The sequence below is a fragment of the Opisthocomus hoazin genome, chromosome 7 (assembly GCF_030867145.1).
Source record: "Opisthocomus hoazin isolate bOpiHoa1 chromosome 7, bOpiHoa1.hap1, whole genome shotgun sequence".
Taxonomy (NCBI): Eukaryota; Metazoa; Chordata; class Aves; order Opisthocomiformes; family Opisthocomidae; genus Opisthocomus; species Opisthocomus hoazin.
In genome coordinates, this window is record NC_134420.1 from 27,749,203 (window position 1) to 27,773,206 (window position 24,004).

Genomic DNA, 24,004 nt, shown 5'->3' on the forward strand with positions numbered 1-24,004 from the left:
GTATAAATGTTAGTACATATTCATTTACAGATAGTTTATTGCCTAAGAAGCTGAGTGCCTGGGATGTATATGTAAACACATAGATAAGTGTCTCGAGTTATATATGGTGAAGTTTATGTGAACTGTGTTTTCTCTTGTCATTGGTGAGCTTTTTGGAGGCAATTTAGTGAAGTGATAGCTAAGGTGATGTATGCACACGGGTTTTGTGTCTATAAAGAAATTATTTCTTTTTCTAGGGTATAATAAACTTTGGCACCAGTGAGAATAAACTCTGCTTTGACCTGATGTCTAAGCGGGTAAGTCCTATTCCAAAAAGAAATACTGAATTTGCTGTGTACTTCCTCCTCAGTGCTTGCACTTTCCTAGAGTTACTGCTTTTGCTCAGCTTTCTCTGGTAAAGTTTTTCGTCATGAATTTTTTATTTGTTGGAAGTCACTTTTGAAGCCAGCTATTTGTACATATATTTTATTTATGTTATTTTTCCAGGAGGATAGGAACAAGGGTGTTTTTCTGTTCCTCTTCACGATGAGTTTCCCTTTGGGGCTGTACTTGGCTCAGAAAACTAAATGAAAATAAGACACATTTTATTTTCTCCTGCTGACAGTAGTTGATTTAATACAGAGGTTTTGAAATTAGTTTTGAACTCTATTTAATTTCAAGGATCTTCATTATAAAGTCAGGCAAGTTGGACACGCAGTTCTGAACACCTGAAATGCGCGAGGGTGGCAGCAGTGGACAGTGGCAGCTCCCGAAACCTCTCGAAACGGGTTGGCTGCTGCCTGCTCACCTTGTTCAGCTGCGCCAGGGAGAGGCATGAACCACGCGGCACCACTCAGAAAGTAGAAAAGTCAAAAGAAAACAACAGAACCGTGGCATAGAGGAGTGTTTCTCGATTCCCATTAAAATCACTGCCCGGTGCAGCCTGCGAGGCGGGCAGGTGGCACTTTCTCCTAGCTGGAGGTGTCTGTGGGGAGGGAAGGTGGCTCAGGGTGGACAGTCGGCCTCTGCGGTTTGAAGTTCGTGGTTGCTCCCGTTCCACCAATTCCCACCCTCAAAATGTTCCTTGTTTTATTTCTGCCTGCCTCTCCACTGACTCGGGGGGACGCTACCCCACCACTGCGCCTTCCAGCTAAAAGAACAGGTAAGGCAGAGCTGCTGCCTGCACGAGAAAGGTGCCTTCTAGGCTGTGTAGGTGGTACCTTCCTTCCTTCGCTGTCCTTTCCCTTAAAACTAACACCAAGCCTGCAGTAAGTAGTGCACAGGGAGATGGTAGTCAGCTGCATCTCAATTATCCTTATTATGAAAATGAGTTGGGACTTCATCAGCTGTAGTCAGACGAACCATCACGCTTATGGCAAACGGCTGAACAAAGATACCGTTGCCAGCTTCGCAGTCATCGCAGCCTGGACTTACAGTATGGAGTCACTGAATGCAGCACCAGCTGGGATTGTAGGCGAATAATTTCTTGCTATTTAGGACAGTAAATACTGTTTCCACTGAGTAATGTATCAGATTTCTGTCTTCAACTTTCGTCCCTTAAACAAGAGAGTATTTTGTGGCGTGAGATCTCAGATGGCCTTACTTTCAGTTGGCCCATCTGGTTTCCTTAGCCCTTAATGCATTACCTCCAAGGCTTCTTTTTGTTATTGGATAGTCCTTTTTGGCCAAGTGCTGATACATTTTGTGTTGCGTTCTCTAGATAAGTTTAGGAGAGAGATCTAAGAAGGCACAGTTCTGTGCTACATAGGCTTCAAGAACATCTACAGCTGAATAAAGGAACTTTAATCCTATAATATCAGGTTGTAATTCTGCATGGGATAAGGACAGTGTCTTTAAACTCCAGAGCTTGGCACCAGTTATTAAAACACCAATACAGAATGCTGCGGTTTTGTTATTATGTGAGAAGCTTTCACACTGCATGTTGAATTTCCCTCTTTCCTTGCACTACCGTCTCCTTGTCATGTCCCCCCACCCTCACCTTTTTTAATATTAACTCATAAATTTGGTTGCCATTAAACATTTGGAAGGTGCGTTGTACGTAACATGTTTATTCCCTTTTTGTTTATGTAAAATGTCCTCTTCTCTCTGCACGTATCACCGCTGTGCTTTCCCTTGCAACTTCATAGAACTGGATTATGTGAAACCCTGATATTTACAACCTTGAGAATATTTAGATAAAAGCAGTGTGCGTACTTTATCCAAATATAAACATTAAAATGGGCTCCACAGTTCAGATGAATCTGCCTCTGAGATCAGAATAAACTCCCAATAAGGAACAAAGTGGCTGCCCTGGCAAAGAATTATCAAGAATATTTCATTTGTGAATCAAATGATTTCATTTTTCTCCTGTCTTTTGAAAGCTCCCATTATGCTTTAACACTTATCAAAACTTATCAGAATTATAGATCTGAAGGAGCTGCAGTAACTTAGAACTGAGACATAAATGAATGCTATAATTCATTAAAAACTTAATAGATTGAAAGTTTATTAAAGAAAATACATATCTTACTGTCACTCAAAATCCATTCTATCTCTTTCTGACAGTCTAGACCTGAGCTTTCACAATTGGGACTTAGTTCTCAGCTGAAAGCTGTCGTCCTCAGAGCTTGGGCAAAGCACTCTTTGGAACTCTTTGGGTTTCTTCATTTGCTGAGAAAGTCTTCTGCAGGCATCTTGGTTATGGGTGTCGTGTGTGTTGCCTGTTCTGCGTCCTTTTTGTAGATCTCTGCGCAGCAAAGTTTTGGCAGCAATAACTTGGCAGAAGCCCGTACTTCATGTAACCTGAAGTTATCACTGATCAGTTTGCTGGTCCTTGCTTCTCCAAGCTGCATTAATTTTGATGGTCAATGGCTTTCTCAATCCAGTTTTACAACTGTTGAAGTTGCACGTGTGTGGGTGTCTATGCAGGTATGTGCCTGTACATGGATCCCGTCTATCTCCATGTTTCTGCTATCACTGACTGTGCTTTTAATGGTTCTTCTCGTTGCTCCCAGCTGACACAGACCGATATGAACCTGATGGAGCCTCCGCTGCTTCAGTATCCCGACTGGAAGGGCCATATGTTGTAAGTCTTTTCTATAATGCTTCCCTTTTTGACTACCTGTCTGATAAGCAGAATGGATGAATACAAACCGCTTCTGCTACACTCACTAGTTAAAACTTTTCTAGGTCGTTTAATCATCTTTTTCTTTAAAAAACTGTAAATTAGCTGCCCTACCAGTTCATCCAGTTAAAAATCCTTTTATGTGAGAGAACATGCAATTTTTCTAAAGCAAGCACAGTTTTAAAAGCACTGTATACATTAACAAATTAGGTAACTCCAAACAGTTCTTTGAAACATAGTGAAAACTTGGGGACTTTGATTTTTCTCTCTGTGCCTTGATTAAAGCTCATCAGAAATGTATGCACCATTATAGATATTATCCATGACACCTTTGCTGTGTGTAAAAGTCATGTTTGTGGCATGGGCCTGAGCTATCCTGTTTTCTAGCTATTTTCACCAGCCTTTACTGTGCCCTGGCCTTATTTTCCTGAGATGTGGACCTGGGGAAGCCCAGCCTCTTGGAGAATAAGCTGAATCAATATTTGCTTTTGTGTCTTTCTCAGTTTACGGGAGGAAGTGGCTCGATTTTTGACCTATTACTGCAAGGCCCCTGCACCTCTTAAGGCAGAAAATGTGGGTAACCCACTTTCCATTGGTGTCTATTCTAATGTATTGCCATTTGTTATCGAACAGTTTCATCTTCTTTTTTTTTAACAAATGATTTGGTAAAATGACAGCCTTTTATCATGTAAATGAGATATTGATTCTTAGCCATTTTGGTAGCTTTTGATGCATGCTTCAGCCAAAACACTTCGGATCAGCTGTATATTTGCCTTATGCGTTACTTCTGTGTGCCAACTCCTCGTGCCAGTGCTCTCAGTGGGGCTTTGTGTTTTCATCTCCTTATTCAGCTCCAGCACATACTGTGCCTGTATCCCTCAGCCTTGACAAAGAGTGCCTATTGTTTCAGTCGAGTTTTAATTTCATCCCCTTCTGCTGTTACACCTCAGGGCAAAAGTCTGTAATTGAGCCAAGAGTAGTTTTAGCCTGTAAAAACAGACCTTTGCAAATTTTACAGCAGTGTTTTGAGGAAGGCATCAAGAGCCAAGTCTCTGCAGGACCTGCTGGCTTGGGAGAGCTGCAGGCTGGGCTTGGGCCCTGCGGAGATCAGGGACTCCTGCCGCTGCTGGGTGCAGAAGGCAGCAGGAGCTGGTGCAGCCATTTCCTTTCTGGCTGCAGTAATTCAGCAGAAGCCCACACTTCACGTGAACCAAAGTTACTGCTGATGACTGCTTCTCCAAGGCAGCAGATTCTGCCTGGCACTTGGAGTGAAGCTCGTGGGACCTGTGAGCATCTGTCTTCTAGAAGCAGGAGTCAAACCTGCTCCTGTACAATACAGTGGTTTCCACTTTGCACAAATTGGGCAGGAGGTCAGAGCTGCTGTTACCACAAGGAGACGGTAACACGTATTAGCTGATGAAAGGTAGTTTGCTCTTCTAGCAGTTCAGAACTGCTCCCCAGTTTTTTCCCTACTTAAAGCCTACTCTTTTTTTAAGTTGCTTATTAAAATCAAGAACAACATCAGGAGAAAGTGTCTCTGAAGCAAAGAACAGAATTAACATTATTTCTGGTAGAAGTGGGATTTCAGCAAGAAAATTCTGGGAACATCCATGTTAGAGAGTTGGGGAGAAAATATATTTTGGTGATGTGGTCAGGAATTATTATTTTATAGTGTTGTCTTTCTATGGACAGATTTATCACTAGCTTCTCTCTTTCTTCTGTAGGTGATTGTTTTAAATGGTTGCGGCTCATTATTTTCTGCATTAGCTACAGTGCTGTGTGATCCAGGGGGTAAGTGGATGGTTAGGAGGTATTTTTAATGTTTATTTTTGTTGGGAAATAATGTATTAACTCTGTTTAAATATTGTTTGGTGGAAGTGAAGTAGTGGAATTGGCATTGGCCTACTGCAAAGTTCTTGTTTCCTGCAAGATTCTGCTGTGAAATTCATCATCTCCATGGTCTGCAGATGTCAGGCACTCACACTTGGTGTCTTACCCTGTCTGCCTTCACTGTTTTCCTGGTGCCCTGTTTTAATTTGCTAGGCTACATGTGGGCTATACTCATGTTTACCTGGGTTATTCCAGAAGATTAAAGAATTAATGTAAAAATAAAGTGGAGGAAAAGGCAGTAACATTACAGTGTTTCCAGAGGACACAGCTGTAAAAAAAGCTGTCATGTTTAGCTGAAGTATATTAGAAGAGAGCGAAGGACTGAGACCTGTTGATAACCAATTTTGTTTTCTTGGTTCCAGAAGCTGTTCTTATTGCTACTCCCTTTTACGGTGATATCACCCAGAGTGTCTTCCTCTATGGTAATGTCAAGCTGGTGTATGCCTATTTAGACAGTAAGGTAAGTCTGAGGGAAGGGATTACCAACCTCTGTGGTTAAAAAATAATCGATACTGGAAAGTGCCAAGCTTTGGGAACCTCTGAAAGTAGTCCTCAGAACAAGGGTAGGCTGCAAGCCCATGGGCATCTTCCCAATTTATTGCTGGGAAACTGGGCACATAATTTGCAAGAAAGTAGTTCAAGACCGTAAATCTGGATTCCAGTCCTGTCCTTTTCTTGTATCATACTCCCAATAACTGCTCTTGAGGGGAAAAAAATGGCCATTTTGAGCCTTGGGGACAGAAGTATGTACTGTCCTACTAAAGATGGTCCCGGGGTGGAAGAGCAGATGGAGATCTTGCACTGTTTTAGTTATTCAAGGGTAACCAGAGAATTCTGTGTGTGTGGCCAGCCTATGATGAACACTTCTTTGATTTTATTTATGTATTTATTCTCTCTGTAGTGTAAAAGGATAAGAAGATGGATGCTAGGTCATTATTGCTGGATTTTTTTTGGGGGGGGGGGGAACATTACTCAGGAGATTGGCTCAAGGCAGACTCTATCGAAATAACATGGCCTTTTTTATCTTTGTGGTGTCTTTCAGATTACTGGAACAAGCACTCGGCCTTTTCAGCTTACAGTGGAAAAACTGGAAAAGGCCTTGCAGGATGCCAGGGCAGAGGTGAGTGTAGCTGGCCTTCATATTACCAGTGAAGTCTACAATATGTTTGAGATGGCAGGTCCCAGAAGTGCCCTAAAGATCAAAAACATTTTCAGAACCTAGCACCTGGCTTTCCGATTGTCCTTGTAAACCACCTGAGATCAGACTGTGTGCAAACTCAGGGGCAATCTTAGGGGGAATCCCTTGGTGTCATGTCTGTCCAAGTTTGGTCACAACAGAAAGGTTAAACCAGTAGTACCAGACCATTCACAAAGCACTGGAACCCCTTCATATTGAAAAAAAAAAAAAAAAAAATTTGGGCATGCACTAAAGAGTAGGGACTACACAGGGTTTCTCCTTCAGGAAGGCCACCTGAGTTAGCCCATAACTGACTGCTCTACGCAGTAGTGCAGATGAATCGAGTAAGACCGCTGAGAGTTTTTGCAGGAGGAAGAGAGGTGCAAATCTAGAGGATAAATGCAGATGACTATCACCCTTCTGAAGAGTTAGTCTGTGAGTTATGACAGTGTCCTAAGCCCAATATATGTTTAGCTGCATCTTTAGATCATTGCCAGCTCTGACATCTCCAGCCACGTGTGCTCTAAATAAGAACAGTTTGCATCCCTATAGCTCAGATTCATATCTTTCTTGCCACATTCATGGGCAATCTTCAGTAATTTGTAACTTCTCAACTACTGATACAACTCAAGAGAAAGTGATCTTTCGTGCTGAGAATGTGTGAGAGCATCTTTCTCATTAATTGGTTGACCAGATGGCAACGGTTGTGGCAGACTCGGTCTTTTCAAAATCATTGATTCATTCTATGATCTTTTCCTCAGTTCACTTTGCAAGTGATAAAATCGTAAAAAAAAAAAATTCTTAATTTGTGGCTAAAAGTTTTCTTATACAAATCTAACCTTTGAGTTGAAAAGTTAAGGTAGAAACTTCAGGGGAATCTTTCATCACACTCACTGCTCAAGTGGAGGGACTGAAAATTTATCCCATGATGTCTGCTGTCTTAATACTGCATTATTCATGTTCGGCAGGGTGTCGCTGTAAGGGCCTTAATTCTTCTGAATCCCCAGAATCCTCTTGGAGACATCTACTCCTTGTCAGAGCTACGGGATTACCTGGAATTTGCTAAAAGGTATGTCAGTTTGGAAGGCTGAGGCATCCTGAGTCGGATACGGTTTCCAGAATCCGGTGGACTACTTGCTGTCCCTGATTTTATCTGTGAATATCTTCTAAGTCAGGCAAACAGTCTGTTCTTCACACACAGTGGTGGACTTAAGAGAAGAGAGGGGAATGGTGGGGACAAGGGAGTGTGGACCCTGCAGCCATCTGGAGTGGCAAAGCAACTTGCATCAAGGAATGCAAGTTTTATTTGTTGGTAGTCCTAGCAAACACCATCGTGCTGTACTTCTTTGGTAGGAAACTGAGTTCCTTTCCTCTCAGTTTGTTTGTATGTGCAGAGAAAAAGAAAGATATGAGCATGGATTTCTAGCTTCATCATGGATCACGGATACTCTCTGAAATTTTGTCATTTCTGAGTGGATGATCATACAACTTCTAACCCAGTAGTAACTACAAGAGTTAATTTTCACTAGGGCATTGAAAATGACTGAGTTTTTATCTCATTGTGTGGTTGCAGTGGGTGACAGTTAGGTGGATATATCTCAAATCACTTCAATGTACACATAATGATATGAATTGTGAAAGAAATGCTTCTGTTCTGCAAAACTTGGTGTCCCTCTTCTTTGTATAAAGCAAGTCTTTGCAGTCCAGAATTTATCTCTGCCTCTAAACCAGAAACAGCCTTCTTTTGTAATCTCCATTTTGTCCTTTTGCAGACATGAATTGCATGTGATAGTAGATGAGATCTACATGCTGTCAGTTTTTGATGAATCAGCCACGTTTCACAGTGTCCTAGGCATGGACAGGTAAAATCAGCTCCTACTTCCCTGGCCATCTTCCAGTGACAGTTCAACATGATGCCTTGCTGAGAACTTGTGACTGGAAGTTAAGTCATGAGCTAGCAAATTCTGAATCTGCCTTACACTGATTGCTTTTTTTTGTAGTAATTTCTGAATAGCAAATGCATTTTATCAAGTGCAATCTAGCAAGTGAAAAATGGTAGTTAGTTTTCTGTTGTGGTACACTTTTCAATGTGTGCTTCGGTATTTGCTTGTGACAGTCCCCAAAACTGGAAACAGATGTTTCGTTTGTTGAGAGTGTGGGTTTTCTTCCTACCTAAACATTGTTACCTCTTTCCCACGTTTCTACTGATGCCTGTAGAGACTTTCTGTTGCTGTTTACTTTCTTTTTTTTCATATAGTAGTCACTGTTCGCAGTGGGTTTCATTAGGTATCAATTTAATGAGACAGAAAATTTCGCAAATCTCACCTTTTAAAAATATAGTGTGGATTTTTTAAATTTCTTTTTCTAATTTCTTGTTTTCAGCAGTGGTGCTATTTTTGTGTTCAATTGCAAGGAAATAAAATACACTTGGTTAAGTGTTAGCTCAGTGTTGCTGGGCTTGGATGTGCAGCATTGCAAAAGAAGAACTTTATCTCTTTCTGTAAAATGTTGGGGTTTTAAAGAAAGAAAATTGCATTTAATTCTTGGCAAATACATTGGCACAGGCCTGATTTCTAGCATGATATGTACAAGCTTCCTGTGTGCAATATACCGCTTGCAAGTATCTGTATGTCTGAAATACTGTGTCTAAAACTAGTTCCAGGGAGTTTCTAGCTTCTAAAGTTAGGTCAGATTTTAATTTTCCCTGCTTGGCTGATGTTCCATGCTGCATTGTCTGTCATTGCATAATGCTGCCTCTCTGTTTCTGTAATGCTGCACTGGTGATCCAAAAGCTACAGCACCCATGACACTAACTGCCCATCTGCATCCTTCTACATACAGATTGCCTGATCCACAGCGGACTCACGTGATGTGGGGAATAAGCAAGGTGAGTGCTGGTTGCCACCGTGCCGCAGCTGCCTGGCTGGTGCGGTTGGCCTCGTGTCCTCAGGTTCCTCAGGTTCCTCATGCTGGAAGGAACAAGGCAGAAGTAATAGGATCCTGGTCTTCCTGTGCAATAATGTAGTCTCTCTGTCTCCTGCAGGATTTTGCTGTTTCTGGGATTCGTTTTGGTACTTTGTATACAGAGAACCAGGATGTTGCTAATGCAGTGGCTTCTTTGTGTTATTTCCACGGGGTCTGTGGACCCGTCCAGCACAAGGTTGCACAGCTGCTTAGAGACAGAGGTGAGTCGGCAGCTTCGTATATGATCCTCTGCTGTTCTCTGTATCTCGGTATCTGAGGGATCCCCTCCTCTTACTTTCCCAAATGTTTGTACAGCTTAATTGACAGTCTTCCATAATCCTGAAGCTTCACATGTAACACATGGCGGACAATTCTAAAAAAAAGAAGAACGTTTCTGCAGAGCTCCTGATGGGCAGAGTTAGAGGAGCAGCTTTGAAGAAGTGTGATAGCTATTTGTATAGAAATAGCCAGTGTGGCGTGAAACCAGCTGGACTTCTAGCTTTGCCCTGGATGGAGTGCTAACAGTCCACAACAATTAGGAGCTATGAATGTAGGGAAGCTTCCTCAGAAAGGGAAAAATATTATTCTGCACAGATGTGAAACCACTAAATAGTTCTTGCCCCCCTTTTTGCTCTTTAAGGAAACAGAAAACCAAAATAGGAGGCAAAGGGTGAAATGGAAAAAGGCATTGTGAGTATTTTGGAAAATTGAACAGATCTGAATTCTTTGCAAATTGTGATTTTTTTTTTTTTTCTTTGTCTTCTCCTTCTGGTCAGATTGGATCAACCAGGTATACCTGAGGGCCAACCATGCCCGGCTAAAAGCTGCCCATACGTATGTGACAGATGAACTGAAGACTCTTGGGGTTCCTTTTCTCAACCGCAATGCAGGCTTCTTCGTCTGGATTGATTTTCGAAAGGTTGGTAGTCTTGGGAAGGGAGGCTTCTCCTGGGACGAGGGCAGACGCGTGGTGCAGCTGCGTCTAGAGGAAAGTTTAATATTGTGATAAGCATTTTGTTGAAGTCCCATCTGTTGTCTGATGAGCAGAGGGAAGGGCTGTCTGGTATTTCTGTCCGTTCTTTTCCTTTCGTCTGTCTGTGCATTTCCCTCCTTGCAGGAATCTTACTGCTCTCAAGCCACTTTCCTCCCCATTTCTTCCTTTATATCACAACTGCTGTACTTCAGAGGTAAAAGGTGTCTCCCTTGGCCTTTGCAGACCTCATGGGAATCACAAATTCATGAGGATCTCGGTGAGTTAGCCTGTATGTTACTAACCTCTGGCCCTTCTGCTGACTCTCCTAGTACCTTAGGACAGGCACCTTTGAGGAGGAGATGCTGCTCTGGAGGCGTTTTCTGGATAACAAGGTCCTCCTGTCCTGCGGAAAAGCCTTTGAATGCAGTGAACCGGGATGGTTCCGCATCATCTTTGCTGACAAGACCCACCGGCTACAGTTAGGTGAGTAATGTTTTCTTCTCTGTCTCCTCCCACTAGAATTTCTGCAGCACTGTTTCCTCCTCTCCTTAATCCTAAACCTATCCTGTTGTTATTATCCTCATCTTCTCCCTTTTTACTCCCTTTCCTTCCATCCTCCAGATTTTTTCTGGATCTGACGGATTTGGGGACACTTGTGGCTTAAAGTAATCCACTAGTGTTTCTCCTTCTTATACCACGGCAGGTATGCAACGGATCCGCAAGGTTTTGGAAGAGCGGGAGCAGGAGATACTGGCTGAGGAGAAGGAGCAGCCTTGTCAGTCAGATCAGGATGGCAAAGCAGATAGTACAGATGAAGTAATTTTTGTGTCCCGCCACCAGGAGCCTACCTGTGCTGGTAGCTCCAACCTTGGTGACCTCATTGGCCTCCTGCAGCAACAAATGCGTTCATCTGACTGGCTACAGAAAAACACAGCCGAGCAGTTTGCACAAGAAAAGCCAGAGATCTACGATGTGTTCAGCAAACTGGTGGGGAAGCAGTAGGGCTCAGTGTGCCTTCAGGGGGTTTCCTGAACAGTGACTGACCCTGGGCCGCTAACAGCTCAGCAGTGACTTCTAGCAAATAATATATTTTCTGTATAGCAAGAAAATCACTTTGTAAAACCCCTCCTCTCCCTCCTGTTTGAAATCTCTAATTTGTATTATATAGGTGCATTCCTTGGATCGGGGTGAGGGTAGGGAATGGTGGGGGTCATGTTCGCCTGCTACTCCCTCTCCTGTGGCATCATTGTATTTTGTATTTCATTTCTAATGAATATGCTCTTAACTCTCTTATAAGGTCCTGTGGTGTCATTTTTTATGCTGCTTATTTCAGTCTTTCCAGAAAGAGAGAGACTTGAGATTGTTAGAATGTGTATAGTTTCCCTTTTCCTAAATGATGATCAGATGTAACTACTTCAGGGCCAGAAGATGACTGTATTTGCAAAGAGATGTTTTTAGGAGACAGAACCTGGTGTCAGCCCTAACTTAGCCTCAGCTAAGGGTAAATAAGCGTGTGTACAGGTTCGCCAGCGTGGGCGAGGCTCTTAGGACTGTGGTCATCTAGTCTGAATTCTGTAAATCTTTTCATTTTGAGTTTGTTTCCAGTGTAACCTTAGATCAGACAGTATCCAACACCCTTAGTTGGTGAAATGCCTAGTTTTGTTTCTATCCTCCTTTTTTGTATTCATATAAATAAACAGCGTCTATTGGTCTCTTGGCACAGTATCCACAAAAGAGCTAAGAACAGAGAGGCGATTGAAAGTAGGTGTTCACTCTGCAGCCTGCCTGTTCCTGGAAGTCCATCTCTTCTGGTTAGCAGTGAGGTGTATTGACAGGACAATGCAGAGGATGCGGCTTCTTCCACCGTGCTAGGTGTACCGGCTGCAAGCCCACAGGCTTCCAAGGTGGCACCTTCCACCGTTATCAGGGTAATTAAGGCAATTTTTTAGCTATGTTTGTCAATCTGCAGGGTAATTTTTTGACTAAACAGTATTCTTCTGTCTCCTCTCCTCCATCTCTTTTCCATTTTATAAGACACTGTTTCCTGTGTGATGGTGATAAAGTATTTAAGTTGGAAAGTTTCTTTCAAAGATACAAAGCTCTTTAATTTCTGGTCCTATAAAATTTTAGGTATCTTAAAGGAATTTAATCTGTTTTTTCTGCATGCATATTAATCCAGAGTTCAAGGAAATTGCCCATGAAGGCTGAATGGAAGTCTGCCTTTCTCCTTCTGTGATTTGTTCTTGCAGTAACCAAGTTTCATCCTGGTGATATTACGGAATCTGTTTATATAATGAGTTAAGAGAGGTGAAAGATAAAATTTAGGCTAAATTCTGTGCTGTTGTAATTTGCTGATCACAAGCGGAGAACCGTTTCTACTCTTGCAGTCAAGCCTCCAACATGAAACTGGAAAGACGGGAAAAAAAAATCCTTGGTCCCATGAAATGTGTACATCCCGCTTAGATTTCTTTGCTGTAGATCATTTAGGAGAAGGGTAGTATTGAGAGTTAATAGGAAATTCAAATGATTATTTGGTTCAATCTTCAGGTAGAACAGCTTTCATTTTACTGTTACTTTATGAGGTGGGATGTCAGGCTCACAGCAATACCATTGTGGCTCTGTTGGTTTTGTTCTTGGGCATCATAGATTTGGGCAGATGGGCATGTCATAATGAGTGACAAAAGCATGTGTCTATATCATAAAGCAAATTGCCAAGGCATGGCTAGCAAATAATTAATGTGACTGCACTTTGGAGAGGTGACGGTGGAGAATTGCCTGGACAGTGAGAAGGGCAGTCTGACCAGTGGCTGAGGAGAAGATGGTGCTGCATGTGGCGCCTGTTAGAAGTCACCAGTCCCTCTCTCAGATGCCAGCAATGAGGCAAGGTGGGTGAGGTAATTGGTCAGATGAGTATCAGGGATAGTTATAAGCATCATATTTTCTTATTAGTTTGGCATTTGTCTGTGTACAATATTTTAAAGTGCATTCTTTGTTTATTGTAATTTATTTTCCATTTGCTCTTGGGTGTCCACAAAGAAAGCTATAGCACAAGACAGGTCTCCTTACTGGAATGGGAGGTGAGATGTACAGCCAAAACACAAACGGACTTACTGGTTTTCCCCTTCTTATTTATGTGTCCCAAGGAGGGTCTGAGCAACAAAAACTTGGGGAGAAAGCTCTTTGAAACAAAGCACCCAATAAGACTGTATAGCCATTAGTTGACGTGGTATTTCAGGGCATTCCTATAACAAACTCAACCCATTAATCACTCCTAATTTTCTTTCCTTTTGGTGTTCTAGTCACTCCTATGGTTGGAGTATGTTAATACACATTAGTAACAATATTTATGCTTTTCACCCGTAGATGTTTACTGCTCAGAAAGCACGTTTATTGTGCTGTGTCTGCGTGCAAGCAGCTAGTAAAGCACACCTCTCTGTAGGAAAGAGGGTGTCATACACTTTCAGAATCCTCACAGATGATATAATATGGCCCACAGTCACATCCATCAAAGCAACAGGACAGACACACATTTTGTTGCATGCAATATTTTCCATGGTTTTTTCATGTTTAACACCTGCCTGAGGAGCTCTCCTCTGAGGAGTGTTAGCTTGGTCACAGAAACTCCAAGTACAGCTGGAAATGAGGCTAGAGAGAAATGTGATGTTATGAGTCTGCTGTTGGAATAAGCAACATTGGTTTTGACTGTACAAACACCATAAATTTTGAAAATAGCCTTTACTGGTTGAAAAGAATTGGTAAACATTTAGAAAGTCCTGTGTATATGTATATAGATGTTAAGTCTTATTTGCTGTAAGACTACCCTGACAGAAAAAACACAGGCTTTGCCTCTGCAAATTGTTTGCTCCTTCTGCCAGCTCTGTGTTAGATGCTTTCTCTGCTCGCTGTTTCTCATCATTATTGTTAATGGCCTTTTTTTTTTACTGTGTGGCAAATCTCTACAGGAAAACAAATTGATAAATTATTAAAGACTGTCCCCCCCCGCATTTCTTTCTTTTACAAGTTTGTCAAGCAATAGGCAGAGAGCAGTACCTGAAATGATGAAGCCAGTCAGATCTATATTTTTTAAAACTGCTGCATTTCATCTAAAATAAGAAATGCTATCAAGATGAGTTTAACACTGTGCCTTCATTGCTTGTGTCCGTTGTAATTAAACATGATGATAAAATCCACTTTACATAAAATTTTTGCATTCAGGTTATCATTCGTTTGAGCACAGAAAGGATCCTAGATGGCTTCATGGTCCTTGCCATGTTCCAGTCTCTCTCTCTTTTTTTTTCCTGCTTCTCTCTCTACTCCAGAGAAAAGTTCAGCTTTTCTAGGTTAGAGGTGGGAATTTTCTGTACAGCACTACTCTCGGTTATAGAAACTTCCCTAACATACATTTCAGGTCTGTCCTTGATGTGTACTTGTTTGTGGGAGGGGAGAATCTGTGAATCTCCAAATTATTAACCTGAGTTACATTGCAGTTAAGCAAACAGCATAGGTGCGGCCCATTCTAGGCAAATATTTATGAAGGATCATACATGCTTAAGGAATGAATCTGAAGATGATTCTTCACTTACAGAAACTGAATATATCCCAAGCAAAGTATCTGCAAGGGAAAATATTCACTAAGAACTTACTAGTTCTCTACCTTAACTGAAGAAGGGCAGCTGCTCAAATGTCCTGTATGATGGATTTTCTTCTAAATAAATGCTAGTACCTCAATTATTGTCTTTATTAGAATGAATCCAATGGACCGTGCAGCTGGGCTGACTGCTGCGTGCTCTCCCTATCCCCACAACCACCCAGTTTCTTAAAACCTGCCTTGGGGTCAAATTATCATTTATATTGACAATTCCTCTGCAGTCCTCCTCCAGTTACTTGGTTACAGAATCCCTCTGTTGCTCTCGTGCTGCTGGCAGAGCAGTGATTTCATTTCATCAGAGACATGGTGGCACACAAGAGCTGGATAAAAAAACCTTCTCATGGAGGAAGCTACATGGATCACCCCCTGAAAATTTCTTCATCTAAAATATCAGGCTTGGAAAAGGATACAGCTGCTTTTTCACTTTTAATTGCATATGCAGCTATTTTTGTAAGATTGGCTGACCTAATGGGATTGTTTTGGTTCTTTCTGAAGCAATTCAGACCGCATCGTGAAGAACAGGGCAAGCTAACCTGCAAGGAGATATATATATATATATAAAATGATGTATATTCCATCTGAGAAAATGCGAGTGGCAAGATAACGCTCATTCTTCATTCAGTTTAATGCTTTATTTATTACTGACTTACATAAAACACTGGCAACTGACGGATGACAAGATCCTAGATTATCTGCAGCCAACAAATGTACTAAAGAGTCTGAGATGGTTATAAATACTCTACTTTTTGTCCTCAGTTTGCTGGGATCAGTTATTTTTAGCAAATAGCCAGTCAACCTTATCAAAATGAAGAATCAAAAATAGTCTGGAAAAACACTGCAAGGAAAGGCTATTTTTAGCTGTTCTGTCTATTCCCTGCTGCTATCCAGCAAGGTCTGATGGCACAGCTCGTGCACGAGCGCTTAGCTATTCTAGGCGAACGCTTGTCATGACCTGTTCTTTCCCTGAATACCTCACTGCAGAAAGCATTCAATTGATTAAAGATTAATGCATCTGCAAACTGTGACAACCAAAAGCGTTAGGGAGGGAGGAAAGTACACTAACAGAGAGTTTCTATCTGCGTGTTTCTGCCATATTACAGTTTCTTTGAAGGGAACACTTGCCTAACTGGTATCCTCATGTCTCACAGCCTTCAGTAGGAGCTACGGCAGCAGACCTCCAACGTATATTTATGTTTCTTTTCCCTTTCAATTCAGGAAAGCAGTAGAGGACGTGGAGTTACAGACATCAGGCAGATCACTGTATTGACCAGCACCATCAGTTACAAACCAGCTGCACGGGAGATGGACTGGCTCAAGAGATAAAACCATGCAGCTGGCTGCTAGATACAGTTTATTGACCAGATAGTTATAAACTCAATTGATATAAATGAGGGTATCATTTGGTTGTAAGATACAAACCAAAATAGTGAACCAAGGCAAAGAGCTGGCTGTTACAATATCCTGCTTTCTCTTACATTTTCATTTAGTCCAGTACCTTACATATTGGTAGTAGCCATTAAATTTTTCAGAAGAAAAAATTGAGCTATGATGTTTTAGTTATGCTATTCCATGGGTTGAAAATAAGATGGAAAAGATGTCCCCAAGACATTAGCTTTCCCTTTCATATTTGCCTTTTAAAATTATCTCCTTCTATTATACAGGTGTTTTCAGAATGTGCTGCGTCCAGCACTGACTGCATATGGTGCACCATAATCTCACATGCAGCTGCTTTACGTGTGTGGAGACACAGCAGCAGAAGGCTCGCTGAGCGTTTCTTTCTGTTCTGTATACTGTTCATCCCAGCAGAAAATACATGATGCTGTATGCGACAGCAGGCAAATATATGGCGTGATAGTAAAGCCTTAAAAACAAATTCCCAGATAACCCCCAAAGACTCATATAAGGCAGCACATAAAAAGGCAAGGAAAAGAGAGGTAAAATATCTGATTTCCTTTGTGCATTTATAAAAATTGATAGCTCGTTATCCAGATGCTGATGAATAGTTTTACAAGCTATAAATGGCAACCTGGAGTCTAAAAATAGACGCTGTGCTGCAGACTCGTCTGGCTTAGCTACATCACTAGAATATAAACAGGCTCCCTGATGTGGTTTCAGGGAAACCTCTACCAAACAGACTACATCCTCCATTTTTCATGCTGCTTGCATGTCTTTAATTCTAGCTTTTAATCAAATTGCACTGATTTCCAAATTTTCCTACGGGAATGAATTGATCATAAAGCCTCTGCAGACACCTCGGCTGCGGTCGATCCGCTGCACGTCCTCCCCCGGGCAGAGCGGGGAGGCAGAGGGGGGGCGTGGGCTGGCACGGGCTGCGTGTGGCGTGTCCCGGTCCCCCCGGCCACGCGCGGACCTGCCAGCATCCCCATTGCGCGAGGCGGCTGCGGACCCCCTGCCCGGCTCCATCACGCCCAGGCACGGCGCGGGGTGGTGAGTCCCACGCAGCCCCAGGACATGAATGGTGCCGCTTCCGATCCCCAGCACTGGACATAGTCACCTCACCCTCCAGAAGGAGCGTTCCTGCCTCTGCTTTGTGAACGGGGCAGCTCGCAGAAATCTCAAGCTGATGGGTTAAACCAGACACATTATGGGCTCTAACAAACCCTAGTAACCGGCGCTAGGGAGGAGGAAGGAGCCAGTACCAGTGCTCAGAAAGGATGCTCTAAGATCTGCGAGCCCTTTCGCCTGTTGGCTTTGGATGTCGCAGACAGGGTGAAGGTGGCAGCAGTGAGTCTGAGGAGGATGCCACACCACCTGCTACGTGAGCAGAGGTTGAGAGAAAGAGGAGACAGCATTGCCGTGGCAGCATTTCTGCTTGCTTGTGGGAGCGCTGAGCTCTCTCTGCGCGTGCATGTGAACGGGTTCGCAGGAAGCGGTTTTCCCGAGAGCGGGTGAAGTGAAAGAGAGCTCTCTTGACCCAGAGCTGAGGGTCAAGACTGCTTGAGGACACTGTACTCTGTGTGCACGTGAGAGAGGTTTTTCAGTTTAGAGGTTTAGAGCAGGGACAGGTACAAATCCCTCAATGGTTCACAAACACACATTATAGGATAGTAGACCATCACCTCACCATTGTACATAAGATATAAAAATGGATGCAAGAAAAATGAAAGAGGGGAATAACACATTTCAGGCCAGAAAAAGCTGACATTGTGAGACATGAGTGGTAAAAGTCTTTTAAACAACCAGGGATTACAGGACAGGACCGTAGCCTGATACCCCAGGCAGCAGAGAGCAGTCAGCAGACTGGAGATGCTCCTGGCCCAGAAATCAGGCGACTGAAGGGGCTGCAGCAGGAGAAGTCAGCACCAGCAGGACATCGCTGAGCGCTGGTAGCTCCACGGTTGTTGCAAAATTCCCTGGAGACCAGCAGCTTTACAAAACAGAGGGCTTGCTCCTTGAACAGCCCGTATCTGTCCTGCAGTTGGCAGGACAGGAGAGCCGGTGAGGAGGTGAGAACTGTTTACAGGTGGGAGATAAGGTCATCCTTGTTTCCACCTCGGTGGCACTCAACACAGTCAGGGGCTGCTGGTACCAGCCCAGAGAGCAGAGAAAGGTAAAGAACACGGGTGCCACAGGCAGGGACACCACACTGCTGCAGCTGAAATGTCTCCGCTGCCCGGTTGCAGTGTGCGTGGTTCAGCTGCAGCACCTCACCTGCTTACTTGGCTTTGCCAAGGGTCAGTCTGCCCACGGACCAAGCCAGCTCCCATCTTGGGGAATGAAACCAGTGTCTGTGGTTCCCACACAGCCGGAGTTTTGTGCAACAGATTTGTCCCGCTCTGTCTTCTGCCAGGAGAGGGGTTGGCTCGAGTCACTCTTGAGAAGGCCTTGGGAAAGGTGTGGGTTTGGGTTTTTTTCTCGCTGAAGCAGTGTGACCCAGCAGGTCGGAGAGCCACCCACGACCCACAAGTCCTCGGTCAATGGGAAAGCCCAAAGCACGCTTGGAAAGGTGTGCAGAGTGGGGAGCGAGCCAGCCAGCAACGCGCTGGCACGAAGAACTGGGGCGGTGGCGGCTCGTCGGAAGGAGTTCTGTACCCCCAGCTAACGAGGACCGCTCTGGCTGCAGAATGAGAGCGGGGAGAGCAGCCAGGCCTCAGCCACCGGGCTGTGATGGGAGGACAGCCACCGACGGCCGACAAAACTCCCCGAAACGTGAAGCAGGCATTGGAGTCCGGGCAAGGAGCCCGCGTGGGGCGGCCAGAGCGGCCGTGGCTGTCGAGGCGGGAGCGTGAGGCAGGGGAGGAAGGGAGGGCACGGCCTTCGCCTGGAAGTGTCTGCAGTTCGAAAATACCGGGTTTCTTCCCCTGAAAAAGAGCTGAAGTCACGGCTACATTCAACCCCCGGGCCGTGGCCTCTCCCTGCGGCTCAGTCCTCCCGCCGCGGGGGGGCGACCTTCGCGGCGGCGCGGCCGGCCCGTGGCGCTCTTGGGCCGCGCGCATGCGCACGGCCGCGGCAGGCCGGGAGGCGGCGGCGGGGAGCGGCGAGAACCGGGGCCGCCGGGACCGGGCCAGCCCCGCTCGCCCCGCTCTGTGGGGCCGCTCGGCGAGCTGGCGGCGCGGGCCGTGGGGGCCGAGCGACTGCGGGCGGAGGTCAGTGTGCGCGGCGGGGGGCGCGGCCCGCCCTGGCCCGACGCCGTGTGCGGAGGCCGAGCCGTGCCTCCTGCCCTTTGCCCGTGGCGGTGCCGTCCGCTGGGCTGCGGCGGGCGGGGGGCCGGAGGGGAGGGCCTGGCGCTGCCGGCCGCGCTGCGGGCAGCCGGGCCGGCCTGGGCCCTCCCGCCGCCGCGGCATCCCTCGGAAGGCGGCCGCTGCCGCCCGTGCTGCAGCCCGTGACGGCTTCGCCACCGCTCTGGCTGCGGCGGCTTTTTCCTGGTCCTGCTGGGCAGGCAGGCCGGGGGCTCCGAGCAGCCTGGGCCGGTGCCGGGTGTCCCTGTCCGCGGCCCGGGGCGGAGCTCGGTGGTCTGTGAGGTCCCGTCCAGCCCAGACCCTACTGTGGTTCCCGTGCTCCAAACGCTGGCAGACCTTGTCTTGTGCCTGCGGGTTGCCCAGGTGGAATAGGTGCTGTGTGAAAGTGATTAAACGATTCGGTGCATGGAGTGTTACTTTTCACTGAGGTTTTTTTCTTCCCCCCCTCTCGGCTTAGGTCCAGACAGCTTTGCTGAGTGACTCAGATGCTTGCTGCCCATGGGTAATCTTTGTCATCATGCTAGTGGTTCTGGTGCTGTATCAGGAAGGAGGAGTTACATGGTTAACGGTCAGAAGCGTATTGAAAGTTTTTAGTCATAGAATTGACAGTAATGTGGCATTCTGGCATCTGTTCCGATAACAGCATCGGGCGTGTATTGTCTTGTACAGTAGGCTTTAGAAGCTGTCTCCAGAATCAGAATGTGAACACAGATTGAGGAGAGCAGCTGTTAAAAGTGGAATATTTAGTAGTTTCTGAGATTGTGCTGCTGTGTGTAAGTGCAGTCACGTCATGTGTTAGCCACCCTGTCCTAACAGTCTTTTGTTAAGAACTGCAAAGTAAACATAACCCAATTTGTTATAAAAACCATTTAATGCCTTATTGGTATCTTTTTATTCACATTTGTTGTCTAATGTACAGTTGACTGTCAGACTTTCTTGCTCACAAAGGAAGAAAACATCCCATTTCTCCAAAATGAGAACACATTATACCATCCACTTTCTTCTTCAGGAGAAACATGCTTACTTTACATTTAAAAAGCTCCCAATGTGGAGAGTTCAGGTGGGATTTATTTATTACAGAAGCCTTAGCTGAAAACCTAAACAGATTTTTGCATGCAACAAGTAGCTGATTCTTCAGTCTGTAGTTAATGCGAATTTCCTCTTGCTGGAACCACAATACTCTGTGTAAAAACTTTTAAGAAACATCAAAGATGACAGTAGTTGTGTGACTCTGTGATACTTTATATTACATCATGTTTTTCACTACAAGTGTTATTCAGACTACAGTGAACTATTATTTAAATGCTTTTCTTAATGTGGCTGTCTTGGCAGCTCACAGAATGCTTTTTTTCCGCAAAAGTCATATTGACAAAGATGACAAATTAATTCCTTTCTCTTGCCAGAAGTAGTTTAGCATCATTCTAGTTGGATATGCTGTAAAATTCAGTCTGAAAGCACCTTTACGTTAAAAGCAGTATCACTATTCTAAGTTCTGTGTGATGCCCTGTAACAAGCCCTTTGCGGGGTGTCCAGGTTGTTTCTCTTCGCTTGTGGATGGCCATTTTACTTTTTTATTGGTATTCACTATGAATACACTTAGGTGTAGATGGAGTGGCACCTAGGAGGACTCCCTACTTCTGTAGTGTCTGAGATTTCTTCCTCTCCTCGCTGCCCAAGCCATGTCCTTTTCTGACTTGTGGCTTTTAACTGGCCAACACCATTCCATTACAGCCAGGCCCAACAGATCAGCCTCACGTTGTCCTTGCCAAGTGGCAGTCCCGGGTGGCATCTTACATTCTGCTGGGACAGGTGAGCATCTGGAGAGATTCTACCGTAATCTGCCGAGCCAAAGAACCTGTCTTGAAAAGGCTAACTGTCTGTTTCTCTGTGTGGAGATAACTATGTATCTCTTCCAGAGCTCATCCTAAAACCTCTCTCTTCCTATTTTGTAGAGACAGGAGGTAATCGATTCCATTATGTGTGCGTCAGCCAAATACAACACCCGGGGTCCAGCCCTCATCCCAAGGATGAAAACCAAGCATCGCATCTACTACATCACTCTCTTTTCCATAGTTCTGCTTGGCCTAATTGCCACAGGAATGTTTCAGTTCTGGCCTCACTCCATTGAGTCATCCAGTGACTGGACCGTTGAAAAAAGCAGTGTCCATGACGTGCCTGTGGTCAAGCTTCCTGCTGATAGCCCCATTCCTGAGCGGGGAGACCTCAGCTGCAGGATGCACACCTGCTTCGATGTCTATCGATGTGGCTTCAATCCCAAAAACAAAATCAAGGTATACATATACTCACTGAAAAAGTATGTGGATGAGTACGGGACGTTGGTGAGCAACACCATTTCCAGGGAATACAATGAGCTGCTAACTGCTATCTCCGACAGTGAATTCTACACTGACGATGTCAACCGGGCCTGCCTTTTTGTGCCGTCCATAGATGTCCTCAATCAGAATGCGCTCCGTATCAAGGAGACAGCTCAGGCTTTGGCACAGTTACCCAGGTACTTCAGTATGTGTATTTAAAGAACACAAAGTGGAAAAAACTAAGGTTAATGGAGGAGGGGAGGAAGCAGCGAGTCAATGCCAGAGCTAGGCTTAGACAGAACTTACCATCCGTACGTAGAGAACACTTTTCTAATTGTTGTCTGTTTCTTCTTTTGCCTTAGGTGGGATCGAGGCACAAATCACTTGCTCTTCAATATGCTGCCTGGAGGGCCACCAGATTATAACACTGCCCTAGATGTTCCTAGAGATAGGTATGCGTTTTGCTGTGCTTGAATGCACAGATAGGGGTTTAAATGCCATTGAAGAAGCAACAAGCTCAGAAGTGCAGCTGATAGCAAAGGACATGCTCCTTAACCTTTACAGAGCTGGATGATGACTTCCTCTCTGCTCAAGAAAGGGAAGTAGAGAAGTCCCTGTCTTGTATAGGACAAGTGTTTGCTCCTGAAATCTTGACAGTTTAGCTCCATCCTTAAGTTTATATGGGATGTGGCTGACAGCGTTTGCTCTTAACTGTTGGGCTTGCTGTAAGGATGGAGACTCTTGAGGTTGGACCTGTATGTTGTGTGTTATGGAACCTGAACGCTTTACAGAATGTCCCATTTGATGCAAATTAGAAGTTCAAAGGTGATTGTAGCTGCAACTTTCTGATAGAAGTCAGGTGCTTCAAGGGCGTTTTAAAGCAGCTGCTCTGCTTGACAAAACAGTGATGAATTTCAGTAGTTTTTGTTGTTGTAACAATTACATTGTATTAGTAATCAGACAGATACTCTTTGTTATTCTCTGGCAAGTGTGTTTTGAAAATATTGGGCAGAAACTTAGAAGATGTGAATCCTGAGCTCAGTTTTCGCTTGCAGAATAGTTTACTCTTGGACGAGGAAAGGTGGTCGTAAGGTAAAGGAAACTGGAATAAGAGTAAGACAAACTTATTTGGCTTAGATACTCTTACTGGATTAGCCCGTTGTGCTTAGTTCTGCTGAGTTAGGTCCTGTGTAACTAGTCCCTCTCTTGAAGGTCAAAGTTAACTTTCTTCTGTCAAATGTCAACAAAATCTTACCTGAGATATGGGATCTTCGCTAAGATGATGGTGTATGGAGTGTTTCTTGATTGCTTTGCACCAAAGACGATTTAAAACACCCTTCAGTGCCAGAACAGAACATATTTTTTTCTGGACGTGCTCAGGGAGTAAGGTTACTCATTGTAATTACATCACTGACTGTGAAGTAAGTCTTTAGGTTTTTGCTTCTCTATGAAATGTTGTGTGCATGTGGGTTAGCCTGAAGAGGGCAGTCAAGCATCATTCTTGTGTAACCAGACCTGTTAATCTGTTAGTAAATACTTGTATTCGTTATCTTAAGATTTATACTTCTTAAGGGGATTTTCCATTTGGGAGTGCTCTGTTTAATGGAATGGGCTGCTCTGGAGCTGCATGTTTGTGGATGCATGTGTCTATTGAAGAAGTAGATTTATTGATTATATGCTGTGGATTTTTTTATGCTGCACAACTTTTTTTTCCTTTTTTTGTGTCAAATCTCCATGTATATTTGGCCTTATGTGTCTTGGCTTAGTATGCAGGAAATGTATTATTTTAGTAGGTGTTTGTTCTAAGTGTTTGTCATGCTAACATAGAAAGCCGAGTAATTTGAAATAAAAAAGTTGAATCTTTTTTGGCATACAGCTGTTGTCATAGCTTGCCAAACTGACTCACCCTGCAGCTGTACGATCGCTAGCTGTAATACATAAGAGAGGCAATAGCAGTGCTTGGGATGGAGAAAAGCTGGAATCTCCTTTTGGTAGACGGCTAACAGTTAGACTGTATTCAGTGTGGTGCAGAACCTGTACTACAGGTGCAAAGACAAGGGATCTGTGAAGAAGTCAGTAGTGTTGACCTAGTCTTGGAAGGGCGGGAGTGGTGCACGATGAGGTTCCAGTATGATTTTGGAGACCTCTGGTGTTCTTATTTCGTGTCTTAACAGAACAAGTGACCTAGGTGTTTTCTTGATTTGAGAATGTCCACGTGTTACAGAATGGGCAGT

At 44.3% G+C, this 24,004-nt stretch overlaps 2 protein-coding genes across 6 annotated transcripts in view; both read left to right on the top strand.

Annotated features, from left to right (window-relative positions):
* ACCS (1-aminocyclopropane-1-carboxylate synthase homolog (inactive)) overlaps positions 1-14,702 on the top strand; it is a 31,210-nt gene extending 16,508 nt beyond the window's left edge. For 2 of the 4 annotated variants that reach the window (XM_075426177.1, XM_075426176.1), the window contains exons 3-15: positions 237-296; positions 2,994-3,064; positions 3,607-3,676; positions 4,828-4,894; positions 5,356-5,453; positions 6,036-6,113; positions 7,139-7,239; positions 7,943-8,032; positions 9,012-9,057; positions 9,214-9,355; positions 9,911-10,053; positions 10,437-10,590; positions 10,811-14,702. In XM_075426177.1, the coding sequence (XP_075282292.1) occupies positions 237-296; positions 2,994-3,064; positions 3,607-3,676; positions 4,828-4,894; positions 5,356-5,453; positions 6,036-6,113; positions 7,139-7,239; positions 7,943-8,032; positions 9,012-9,057; positions 9,214-9,355; positions 9,911-10,053; positions 10,437-10,590; positions 10,811-11,109 (1,419 nt within the window). In that variant the 3' untranslated portion in view covers positions 11,110-14,702. The remainder of the gene's footprint in view (positions 1-236; positions 297-2,993; positions 3,065-3,606; positions 3,677-4,827; positions 4,895-5,355; positions 5,454-6,035; positions 6,114-7,138; positions 7,240-7,942; positions 8,033-9,011; positions 9,058-9,213; positions 9,356-9,910; positions 10,054-10,436; positions 10,591-10,810) is intronic. The other 2 variants (XM_075426174.1, XM_075426175.1) reach the window with 2 other exon arrangements.
* Positions 14,703-19,242: 4,540 nt separating this feature from the next.
* Positions 19,243-24,004, top strand: part of EXT2 (exostosin glycosyltransferase 2) — an 82,508-nt gene continuing 77,746 nt past the window's right edge. The window contains exons 1-3 of one of the 2 annotated variants that reach the window (XM_075426332.1): positions 19,243-19,362; positions 21,408-21,967; positions 22,133-22,222. In XM_075426332.1, the coding sequence (XP_075282447.1) occupies positions 21,432-21,967; positions 22,133-22,222 (626 nt within the window). In that variant the 5' untranslated portion in view covers positions 19,243-19,362; positions 21,408-21,431. Of the gene's footprint in view, positions 19,363-21,210; positions 21,265-21,407; positions 21,968-22,132; positions 22,223-24,004 lie in introns of those variants that run through there. The other variant, XM_075426333.1, reaches the window with a different exon arrangement.